The 12,064-nt window shown below is 40.2% G+C and overlaps 1 protein-coding gene across 1 annotated transcript in view; it reads left to right on the top strand.

Moving 5' to 3' along the window:
* KIF6 (kinesin family member 6) overlaps positions 1-12,064 on the top strand; it is a 387,990-nt gene that overhangs the window by 144,483 nt on the left and 231,443 nt on the right. Inside the window, exons 8-10 of the mRNA XM_027127150.1 lie at positions 3,561-3,704; positions 4,629-4,715; positions 8,863-8,966. Of these exons, the coding sequence (XP_026982951.1) occupies positions 3,561-3,704; positions 4,629-4,715; positions 8,863-8,966 (335 nt within the window). The remainder of the gene's footprint in view (positions 1-3,560; positions 3,705-4,628; positions 4,716-8,862; positions 8,967-12,064) is intronic.

The raw sequence follows: 12,064 nt of genomic DNA, 5'->3' as shown, positions 1-12,064 counted from the left end.
CTCACTTTCTTCCCAGTTACATTGAAGCTTAGTTCTCCCAAATCTCGTTCACTACTAATGACCCTCCCACTGCCTTCCTAGGTAAAACTAATTAATCCAATCACTCATTTATTCATATTCATTTAACAAAAAAGTGTTGAGCATATGTTGTATTAATCAGATTTTTTAGCTGCAAATTGGGAAATCGATTCTAGCTAATTTAAGCAGCATAGAGTTTATTAAACATAAAGAATCTCAAGAAAAATTAGAAAACTGGGCTTGAGTACTACCCAGCTAGGAGCAGAACAACCAAGATACACTTCTTTTTTTTCTCAAGATCTTTTTGATGTGGACCATCTTTTAAAGTCTTTATTGAATTTGTTCCAGTATTGCTTCTGCTTTATGTGTTTGGTGTTTTTGGCCGCGAGCCATGTGGGATCTTAGCTCCCCGACCAGGGATCGAACCCTCACTCCCTGCATTGGAAGGTGAAGTCTTAACCACTGGACCACTGGGAAAGTCCCAGCCAAGAGACACTTCTAATCACACCACTGAACTGCTCTGTAAAACGCCACTGTTATCCCCACTGGGCACTTAGGACATTAAGTCCTAGATTCCAGAAACTTCCCTGTAGCTGCCTCAAAAAAACCAGTTGCCTTTGCCACCCACCTACAAATGCAGTCTTCCTCCTTATGACCACCACCTCTCATCAGTCACCTCCAATCCCACACAGGGTGTTTGCTTGATGGAGCTAGGTCTCATGCAGACCGTGAGCTGTAAGAGAGACTAGGAAATGTAATTTTTCAGGAAGCAGAAGTAGTATGGGGACTATCATGAGAGCTGAGGGAGACAACTCAGTTTCTGCCACATGTACCGGGTGTCGGGTGCTGTTCTTGGCAGTGGCGATGGAGCCACGAGCAAGAGAAACAAAGTCCTTTGTTTCTGCCTTGTGGAGCAGAAACTCTCATAGGGAAGCAGGTAACAAACAAGTAAATAAATAAAATTTCCAATAGTGGTGAGTACCAGAAGAAAAATAAAATAGAGTTAAAGCCTGGATATCGGGGTGTTACTTTTGATAGGGGGTTCAGGGAAAGCCCTTGTGAGGAAATAAAACTTGAGCAAAGATTTGATTGATGAGAAGCAGGATGCTGTAAGAAAATCTGGGGCAAGAGCATCCTAGGTAAAAGAAACAAGGTCAAAGGCTGCGATGTGGGGCTAAGCTTGGCATGGTGAAGCAACAGCAAGGCCAGTGTGGGCCACGAAAGCACCGTGGGAGATGAGGTTGGATAGGTAGACAGGAACCAGATCACACAGGGGTTGGGTCATTATACCAAGTGCATCGGGAGGTTGTAAGCAGGGCAGTGACTTGATGTAACTTACATTTTTGTAAAGGTTTCTCTGCCTGCCATGCAGAGAGGAGACCATGGGTGGGCAAAAGGAGAAACAAGGAGACTGATTCAGAGCCTTGAGAGCAGTTATCCAAGGAAGGGAAAATGGTGCCTCGAACTGGAGCGGTGGCAAACGAGGTGGGAAAAAGTGATCCAATTATGGGTATGTTTTGTAGATAAACCTAATGGAAATTGGATGTTGGAGGTGAGAGGAATTCAGGAACGTTGCCTAGGGTTTTGGACTGAGCCACTTGGTGGATGGTGGCACTATCAGTAATGATGGGTAAAGCCTGAGAAAGAATCAGGCTTGGGGGCAGAGGGGAGAGACAGTCAGGAACAGACATCCAGGTGGAGATGCAGAGTTGCCTCAGGGATAGTAGCTCAGGGAAGAGGTTGAGGCTGATGCTGTAAATTGGGGAGACATTCGGATAGGATATGGATGTATTTAAAGCCAGGGGATTGGATGAGATTACACAGAGAGACAGTGTAGATAAGAAAGAGGAGAGGATCCGGGACTGAGCCTTGGAGCACTTCAACAGATATAATTTGGGAAGAAGAAAAGCAAGTATTCATTATCTAGTTTTTAGGGAAAGATAAAACCCAGAAAAGTGTGATGTCCTGATTACCAAGTGACTAAAGCATTTCCTGAAGGAGGCAATGAATACCTATGTTGATGCCGTACTCAGATCAGAGGTCTAGTAAGAGAGCAGTCAGTGCTTTTGGTTCAGGGGGGTTGCTGATGACCTTGGCAAGAGCCAACTTAGTTTAGTACTGTTGTGGGCTTGCAGAATGGGAGTGATTCCGGTGAGAGAGAGAAATTAATGCAAAGAGAGGGGTTAATTATAGGAGCGAAGTAGGTAAGAGGAGAAGAGGGAGGGGACACAGGGCTGGACTTGGGCAGGAGCAGGACAGTAACCACAGGAAGAGTGGAATGTGTGGGGGATTGAGGGACGGGGCAGGTAGACCGCTTACACCTAGAAGAAGAGTGTGTGGCCATCGGCTCAGATTGAAGGTGGAGAGAGGAGGCTGGGTAGATGTTTGAAACAAGAGGATAAGGTGCGAAGGCCCATTTCTGAGAGTGGAAAAGTGGTTTTTGAGAGAATCTCACAGGATTTCTGGTTTATAGTAAAACCTGTGGGTCATTAGCTTAAAGCAAGACCGGTGGTATCGTTACATGATTTTGCTAAAAACGGCCTTCAAAAACAATGTTCCCATCTTATTTTGTAAACTAAAGGAGTAGAAAAAGTTCTGATGATGGGAATTACACAGCTGGGAAGAGGGAAGACTAGAACAATGGCAGGTGTTGAAAGTATTTTCAGGAGCCAGGGCCTTGTGATGCCCCTGAAGTCACATGTCACATCTGTGGGTGACTTATTCCTGATGCTTTGCAGTGGGCGTCCTGGCACTGGATTCATCTTCCCCAGAAAACCCTGAACCCCTGGTGGCTCCCCTTGGGGACAGCCCACAGCAGCCCTTCATCCATCTCCCATCCATCCATCTACCACCTTCCTACTAAGTACGTAAGACTGCTAAGGAGCAAGATGAGCAGGCTCTAGTTGAACCAAGGTGCACTTCCCCCATCACTTACAGTGAAAGCAAACATATACAGCACTTATTACGGGCTAGTTCTACTCAAAGTAATTTGCACATTTTAACTCTTCTAATCATCCCAACTACTCATAGGTAGATACTGTCTTTTCCCAGTTTTACAGATGAGGAGACTGAGGCAGAGATGGTGAGTGGCATGCCCTGGTATGGCTAGAATCTGGACCTGGACAATCTGGCCCCAGAATCTAGGGCCTGTTGCCTCTTGTGGTTCTTATTTATTGTTCTGCCTCTTTTACCTTGAAGATGAGGCATGCAGACCAATTTTGGTAGGATTTTAAAAAATTTGGCATGATTTACTCTTGAGTTTTTATATAAATTTCTCAGTGACTGAAAACAGAATAAAAATGTATCCAATTCTGCACAAGTTGTATCATCTATCCAAAAATGACAGGGTTCATCATGGTATGTTTTTACTATATTTGCTTCATTCCATCTTCACTGTTATGTACTGAATATTTTAAGGTATTTATTCTGAGCCCAAGTTTTGGGGGTCACTGCATTTTGTATCCTTGTTGCCGTCGCAGCTCAGTTTGTCCGGTGTGCATTTTCTGCTAAGTTAACGCTATTCTTTTTCCCCTCCACCACAGGTCATCATTGCCCTCTCAGAAAAGCACCGCTCACACATTCCATATCGTAACTCCATGATGACCAGTGTCCTGAGAGACAGCCTGGGAGGGAACTGCATGACGACCATGATTGCCACCCTCTCTTTAGAGAAAAGGAATATCGACGTATGTTGCTTCTTCTTTCTGGAGATCTCAGTCTGAGTTTTTATGCTAGTTTGTGAGACGGAGTTGAGGGTCCTGGGTGGGTTTCCATCTTTTCAACTGGGTTAGGGTATGCCTTCAGAGGTGAAGACCCACCAGAGTTCATAGCTTTGGGTTATTTGCCAGAATTGTAATTCCCCCAATTTGAGAACTGACTTCACATAGCACGGGATGGTTTGCAGAAAACCTCATACACAAATTTTGGAAGACCTGCCAGAGACGTGAGGGAGGAGACCCATCAGCTTCTCCTGATCCGTTTTGCTCCTGATTGCTTAGGTGCCTTGGAGACATCTCCAAGGTGTGTCCCTAGACGTGTCCCTGGGCACAGCACCCAGGACACCTTGGCAGGGTTTGGCTGCCAAATGGCTCTCCTGGGTTGCTTTAGAGCCAGCTGATGTTTCATGCATTTCAGTTTAATGTTTGGGACTCAGACTTTCTCTAAGAGAGGAAAACAGGAAGCTGCAGGGTGCCTCCCCAAACAAGGCCAAGCCCCAGTGCATTGTAAGATGCCTTGAAAAGCTTCTCTTTTGCGCCTGTTAAAAATATTTATTTTTTACCCTTTGATGCTTATGGATTGTGGTACCTCCTATGATTCTGGTTTGTGTATGTGGTTCTGGTTTGACAAATCAGTAGTTGAAAAGCACATACCAGTTGTCACTTAGGACCTCAGGATCTTCCACACTTTGGGCATCAGTCATTATATTAAGCCCAAACAAAATTTTAATGAAAAATAATGTTCCAGGGAAAGCCAAGCCTTCCTAATTTGGAAGCATGTTTCCTCGTTGTATTTTATGCACATCACTCTAGGTGTACACGTTTTTCCTGTGAACAGAAATTGTTTTATCTCTCTATGCCATAACACTTTAAGGACTTATCTTGCATTCTTAGGAATCTATATCTACCTGTAGATTTGCACAACGAGTGGCACTCATAAAGAATGAAGCTGTTCTTAATGAAGAAATCGATCCCAGATTGGTAAGCAACTTTTAACTATGTTAAAAAAAATCAAAGTATATCAAAGATTAGTTAAATTTTGGGAGACACTCACTCTCCGTAACCAGGCAACGTTCTAAATACTGGAAACGTGTTAAATCATTTAATTCTCACAACAGCCTCATGAGTAGATGCCGTGTCTTCCTCTACTTTACAGATGACAAAACTGAAACGCAGAAATATTCAGTGATCTGATCTGAGTAACAGTGCTGATTGGTAGCAGAGCAGGATTCAGACACAGACAGTCTGACGCCAGGGCCTGTTCTCTTACCTACAGCCCCCTTTACTCCATCAGTTAGGGGCACAGTGAGTCCTGGGGACATACACAGAATCATACACAGTTATATTTGTAGGCAGGTCGTAGCCTTTCAAAAAAAAAAGTCAGCTTAACTTTCTAAAGACAATAATTATAGACCATCTTTTATAAAAGCTTATCGAGAAAAAGAAGTCCTAATGGTTATTAAATAGAATAGTATTTTGCATGACTGTTCTGTTACTTATTCTAGAGATTTTTAAAAGTTAATAGTTGGTTTGATCCATGGAAAAATGGCCAAGCCTCTAGTTTTATAAAAATGAATTCTTCTTTATCAAAGTTCTTTTTTTAAAGGAAAAATATTTGCAAGTTACATGATTCAGCTACTCATTATAAATGCAGATATTTTTTCTTTTCTCTATTTTGTTAGTCTTCAAATAAAATACAACAAGGAATTAACTCCTGTCAACATTGGAAATGTTGAAATAAAATATTTCAGTTTTGTAAAACTCCAAAATTAAGATTATATTACTTTGCAAATCAGTCACCTTTAAAAAAAATTTTTTTTTTCTCTAGAAAATAAGCTGGTGTAAGCTTAGTGGTATGCGTTATAAAAAAGATGTGAAATCTTACCAACAGTGCTTCATTTACAAATTTCTCAAATTCCAAACAAGAAAATCTCAAGTTCACTGTTACCCATATTAATTACTTCCTCTTGAGTGTTTGCCCTTCCTTCCCTGAAATCATTCCATTGAAGGGTAGAGGAAAAGAAGGACAAAAGAATAATGGGGCTGACTGTTTTGTCCTACTTGCCTCAGGGAGCCCGAGCTCCCCTGACAGCATTCTCTTCTGGAGAAACCAGTGGGTGAGGCAGGATCCCTTTCCAGTCCAGTCCCTGGTCAGCACCACAGGGTACCTCCACTGGAAAAAGGAGACACAATTCAAAGGCCTAAGTCAAATGGAACTGAACTCCTAGGATGAATTCTTCTGCTGTTCCTACCCTGCCAGCAGCCCTGTAATATTACTGTGCAGAATGAGAAAGATAGGAATGTACTATTAGCCTGAAGACAAAAATTACTTCATAACTGAAGGAAAATAAACATATTAGACATTGAGGTTATTTTTTTCCCTTCAAATTTGGCTAGAGAGACTTTTCTTTGAAGGAACTTGAGGAATTTGAACAAAGATGAACATTATCGTGTGTTAGATGTAAGTCTGTGAGAGATTTAAAGAAACGACAAATCAGGAGTCAAAAACTAATAGCTAATTGAACAAATGTTGAGGTCTTCCTGGTGCAGAATTATCTGGTAATTGACAAGTGTTGTTTCCTCATCTCCTTTATAATTGCTTCTAAAAACTGATATTACTGTTCATTATTTTATGTACAGAGCTTTTCTGAAGCACAAGTGACAGTTGAAAAGTTGTCCTCAAAACTACCCAAAACACAACTGAATGGGAAAAATAAACACCAAATTTAGGGAAGACTCTATGGGATGGGCGTTCACAAGAGTCTGTAATGTTTTATTTCTTAAGTTAAGTAGTAGGTACATGGTATTATTTATACCTTTTTGTATATCTGAAGTAGTTCATACTAAAAAGTAAAATCACATGAATTAAGGTGATTCATCACATTCACAATTAAAAGAAAAAATGAAATGATCACATCACTAGATGCAGAAAAAGTGTTTGATAACATTAAACATTCATCCATAGTTTGAAAAGACTCATCAAACTATGAATATAAGTGAACATCCTTAGAATGATTAAGGGTATCAACCAAAAACTACAGCAAACATTTTAAAGTTGAAACGTTAGAAGGAATAAGACAAGTATGTCTTAAGCACTATACTTGGAGGTTCTTAGGAAAGAGACTTTTTTTTTAATTTATGAGGATTTGATAAGAAGAATACCTGTCATTACTTGTGGACAATTTGATTGCTCATATAGAATATCTAAGAGTGTTTAATAACAAGTAAACAGATAACCAAAATAATATTCAGAAAATTAATCCATTCATAAAAATGAATTGCCTTCCTATATATCAAAAGCCAATAATTAGAAAATGCAATTTTATAAAAATTCCGTTTATAATAGTAACAAAAACTTTAAAATTATAGGAATAAAATCTAATTAAAGACATATACAGATTAGTATTGAAAGGAATCAGAAAGCTATACCATGTTCATGGATGTAATGATTCATAGCATTACTTTAATGTCTTATCAAATTAACCTTTTACTCAAATTTATTTCCAGTTAAAATTTGAGGAGGGCCTTTGGTAGAATTTTACAAGCCAAATCTAAAATTTATATGAAAGAGCAAATGATCAGGAATAGTGAAGTCTATTTTGGAAGAGAACAAGATGGAAGGGGCTTATTCTATCTAGATGCCCAAAATTTTTTAAGATATAGTAATTAAAACAGTGTAGTATTACCATACATATAGTCAAGTAGACAAATGTTTTTAACCAGTAGCCCAGAAAAAGACACAAGTTACATGTGGAAATATATAACAGAATTATAATAGCAAATCTTGCATGGTTAGCCATAAAAAAATTAAAATTAGATCCATATCTCACACTTCCTACAAAATAAAACCAATCAACCTAAATGTAAAAAGCAAAACTTTAAAACTTTTATAAGAGCATATAGGAAAACATTGCTATGGCTTTAGGTAAAATAGATTTTCTTAAAGAAGACACAAATATAAAGCTCAAAACAAAAGAAGTTGATAATGAAATTATATTGAAATTTAAAACTTTCATTTAACAAAAAGAACACCACAGAGTGAAAAATATTACATAGATTGGGAGAAAACATGTGCATTGCATACAACTAACAAAGGGTTCACATCCCGAATATATAAAGAAACCTGTAAATTAATAAGGAAAAGAAAAACAACTCAACTGAAACATGGGCAAGATGGTGAATAAATAATTCACAGAAGAGGAAACCCAAACAGCCAGTATGCATACACAAAGATGATCGACCTCACTAATAATCATGAAAATACTAGTTCTAAATTAGAACTAGATAAGAGACCATTTTACACCCACCTAGATAGGCAAGATTAAAGTGTCTGGCAATACTACATACAAAATGACAAAAATGTGGGGAAACAGGAACTTACATATGTAGCTGCTGAGAATATGAATTTATGCATCCATTCTGAAGAGCAGTTTGGCAATATATAATAAGGGGGTGCACTCACTCTACCTCCACACAGTTCTAGGTGCACACTACAGGGAAACTCTCCCACACATGCCCAGAGACTTATAATGTTTACAGCAACACTCTTTGTAATCGCAAAAGTAAAACTCCTGAATGTCCCTCAACAGGAGACATAGATACGTAAATTGTGATACATTCCTTTACTGAAATACTATATGTCCATGAAAATTCATGAACTAGAGCCACATGAAGCAATATAAATAATCTCAAAAACATAGTGTGAGGGGAAAAAAAAAGCAAGTTGCAGTTACATGCAGTATGGCAACATTTACATAAAGTGTAAGGCATGCAAGATGATATCATACATCGTTTACAGTCACATCTGTACATATGGAGTAAATGTATAAAACATGCAGGGAAATGCTACCCACTAAATGCAGGACAGCAATCACTCCAGGAAGGACAGAAGGGGAACAGGAATAAGGGATACCAGTTCCATCAGTAATGTCTTATTTGTTAAGAAAAATCCTAGAACTATTTTGACAAAATGTTAAGATTTAACAAAGCTGGGTGCTAAGTACAAGAGTGCCTTTTATATCATCCTCTGTACATTTTTGTTCATAATTTTAAAAGATGTATGGTTCTCTGTCACATAGTTCCCCTCAGTGAGGAGTTGACATTTACGCTCCTGCCTTGCCGTTTGCAGATGATTATACGCCTACAAAAGGAAATCCAGGAACTGAAGGATGAACTGGCCATTGTCACTGGGGAGCAGAGGACAGAGGCACTCACAGAAGCAGAGCTCCTTCAGTAAGACTGCAGACTTTTTCTTTTTCTTTAACCGTTCAAGTTTGTGTTAACTTCTTTGTTGGCCCTAATATTATGAATTCACCTCAAAGAACGAAGTTCTCCTGGGACGGTCTGAAATTGCATTTAGGCGCCAGTTAAGAGTGGCGGCTTTCCATGAAAAGCTGGATAAGGCTGGCAGGGTTTTTGCCTCCTCAGCTTTGAGGAAGTAAAGAACAGAGCATAGAGAGGATGGGAATATCCTTCTCATGCCAGCTGAAGAAAAGAGGTTGTATAATAGTCGTGCAGTTTTTAAATGTATACACCAAACACTCTTAAGCTGTGGATCTCAGATCTGAAAGGAATTCAAGAAACGTCCCTTGTATTAAACAGCATCTTGCTGCAAGCACCAATTTATCCCATGCCAAAGTAAGCTCTCTCCTTTAATAAATAGATGGTCCATATATTACAGTTCAAACACTCAAGATGGAAATGAAAGCAGGTATTCAGGGCTTCCTACAAGCGTGGCATCTTTCAGAGCCTTTAGATTTGCAGCCATATGGCATACCAGGGGCACAGCGTGGCTCTCGTTCTCTCTCTGATCACGGGCCACAGTGGCGGGCTCTCTAGTTGTTTCTGTGCTGCTTATTAAGCACTGTGGAGTGATCATAACGGACTAGGCTTAGAAGGCACTGGTATTCTCTATTTCAGAATAACAAAGCTACACAAGATTTTTTTTTAAGGTTTTCTGTCATTTCACATAACCCTCTCTCAACAGAGAAAACGGTAACAGATGATGAGAGTATTTTCTTTAAACAAGCTCATGGCTCCCCCTGAAGGTAGGTGTGAAGCTTGAGAAGCCTTAGGCAAGGTTTCTGTTATACTCAAAGCCTTCCTCCTCTAGGATAGCACTTCCTGATTCTAGAACACTGTGTTTAATAATATGATAGGCCCCTAAGGCTTTCCTTACAAAACCGCTTTGTGGCATATATGCAATTAAGGTGAAATGTACTGCCAAATTTCACATTTTAGAGGATTTCATGTCACTCCTTGAAATAACTTGGGATATCTTAGATATTGAGAAACCCAAGTTTAAAATTCCTTTACTATGGTGCTCCCTTCCCCTCAGAGAAAGGACTTACCCAATATTATTTTTGAAGAAGTCTCTTCAGAACTTTGATCTTCAAATCAGAATCCAACCAGGAAAACAAAACCATTCTAGGCCTCTCAACAGCAGGAATTTAATATAGGAAATTTGTTGCCCAGGAGATGGTTCTATGAGGTGCTGCAGCACCCCAGAGATCAGAGCAGCAGGAGGAGGTCCTACGCCCCTAGGACTGGAGGGACATCGGTAGAAGGTTGTGTTACCAAGGCCAGAGACTAGTGCCAGCCAGCAGGAGCTGGACAAGATGAACGCTGCCCGACAGAATGGAAGCTGAGGCCTCTGGAGAGCCATGGGTGCTGTCGAGGCATCATCCCGGCAGGGAGGCCTGGCTTCTCCCTCACCTCCCCTTCCAGTCTCCACCAGTGCCTCCCACTGGCTGAACAACTTACCCAAAAGCCAGTTGTTCAAAGAGTCAGGGAGTGTAGTTTCCTGTGATGCAGAGTCAAACAAGGGAAAAGTGGAAATTGGATCTAAAAGCAAACAGGGAAATGACCAACATATCAAATAAGTAACAGTGTTTTCTCTAATTCCTGTGTACTCTATGTTGCTCAGAAGGCTCCGTTTAAGGGTAAGATTCTGAATGTTGTGGTTCAAAATGTCAGAATGTGCAAAAATATGCCGCAGGTTCCCTCCAGATTGGGGGGCTTTAGAACTGATATAAAGAAACATCTGAATCTCTAGCCACACCCAAGAATAAGAAGTAAACTTAATAAGGGATTAGAAGCTTCAAGGAATTCCTGGGAGACTGAACAGTGGGATTGCGATGGGCAAGAGAAAAGGATAGACCAAGTCATGGTGCAGCACCACCAAGGTCCCATGTCTAGAAGTGGTGGCACCCTGGAGCAGGAGAGGGCTGGGAACAGCCACGGAGGGTTGGTAGAGCTCTTGTAGTGGGAGGAGTTTGTTCCTATGAACCCCTGTGTACTCCCTTCTTCCTTTCTCCCCGCAGTGTTTAGGTCAGTGTTTAGGATGGGGAAATAGGGAAGGACCCCAGGTAGCTGATGATGCCCAGGACAAAGAGGGACTGCATAAGCTCTAGAGACCAGCTGCTGTCTCCAGCTCTGCCCATCTCCTGTTCTCACTGAAAACAGTAGGGAGCACAGGCACCCACAGCTGCTTCAGTCCCTCACCTAAGACTGGCTGCCCAAGCTGAGAGAGCTTAGAGTCTAGGAAATGTGAGCTCACAGTTGGGAGTGACTAGAAATATGAGGACAGCCAACATGGAAAAAGCCAAGAGCAAGCATTTACAGCTTGGAGGGCTTCAGAACTAAGCAAGAAAAGTGGAGATATAAAACATGGCATTCCATCCATGGAACAATAACAGGATCAAGAGGAGATCTTGAAAATGAAAACAATGTACTTGTTGCCATTAAGAACTTAATGATGGCCAAATAGCAGAATGTAAACACAGAGGGGCAAATTAGTGAACCAGGAAGGTGGGGGCTAAGGGATTCTTCCAGAGTATAAGGTAAAAGGGTAAAAAAAGAAAGTTTAAAGAAAAGAATCGTAGAGAATAGCTCTAGATTTGTCAACATGTAAGAAAACAGAATTTATGGAGAAGAAATAGAGATAATTTAGGGGAGCCAATAGTTAAAGAAAGAAAACCTATTTCTTGGAACTAAAAAAAAAAAAAGAACAAAAAGACATAGGACTTCAGAATGAAAGGGTTACCATATGCTGAGTAGTATAATAATGTTGTAGAAAATTTTTAGAACGTCACCAGATAGAAAATAATCCTAAGAGTTATCCGAGAAGAAAATTATTAACAACCAAGAATCTGCTTTAGAGAAGACTTCTCATCAACAACTCTGGAAACAAGAACTTCTAGTGCTGAAACAAAACAAAACAAAAAAGGACTATGAATGGAGATTTTTGTATCTAGCCAAATTAATATTCAAAGGTGAAGGTGAAGTAAAGCCACTTTTCAGACGTACAAGCTTTCAGACAGAAAATTTAC

Source organism: Aethalodelphis obliquidens, unplaced genomic scaffold (genome assembly GCF_003676395.1).
Source record: "Aethalodelphis obliquidens isolate GAN/ISIS:26980383/991018 unplaced genomic scaffold, ASM367639v1 scaffold31, whole genome shotgun sequence".
In the NCBI taxonomy this organism is placed as follows: domain Eukaryota; kingdom Metazoa; phylum Chordata; class Mammalia; order Artiodactyla; family Delphinidae; genus Aethalodelphis; species Aethalodelphis obliquidens.
This window is presented reverse-complemented; position numbering and strand designations above follow the sequence as displayed.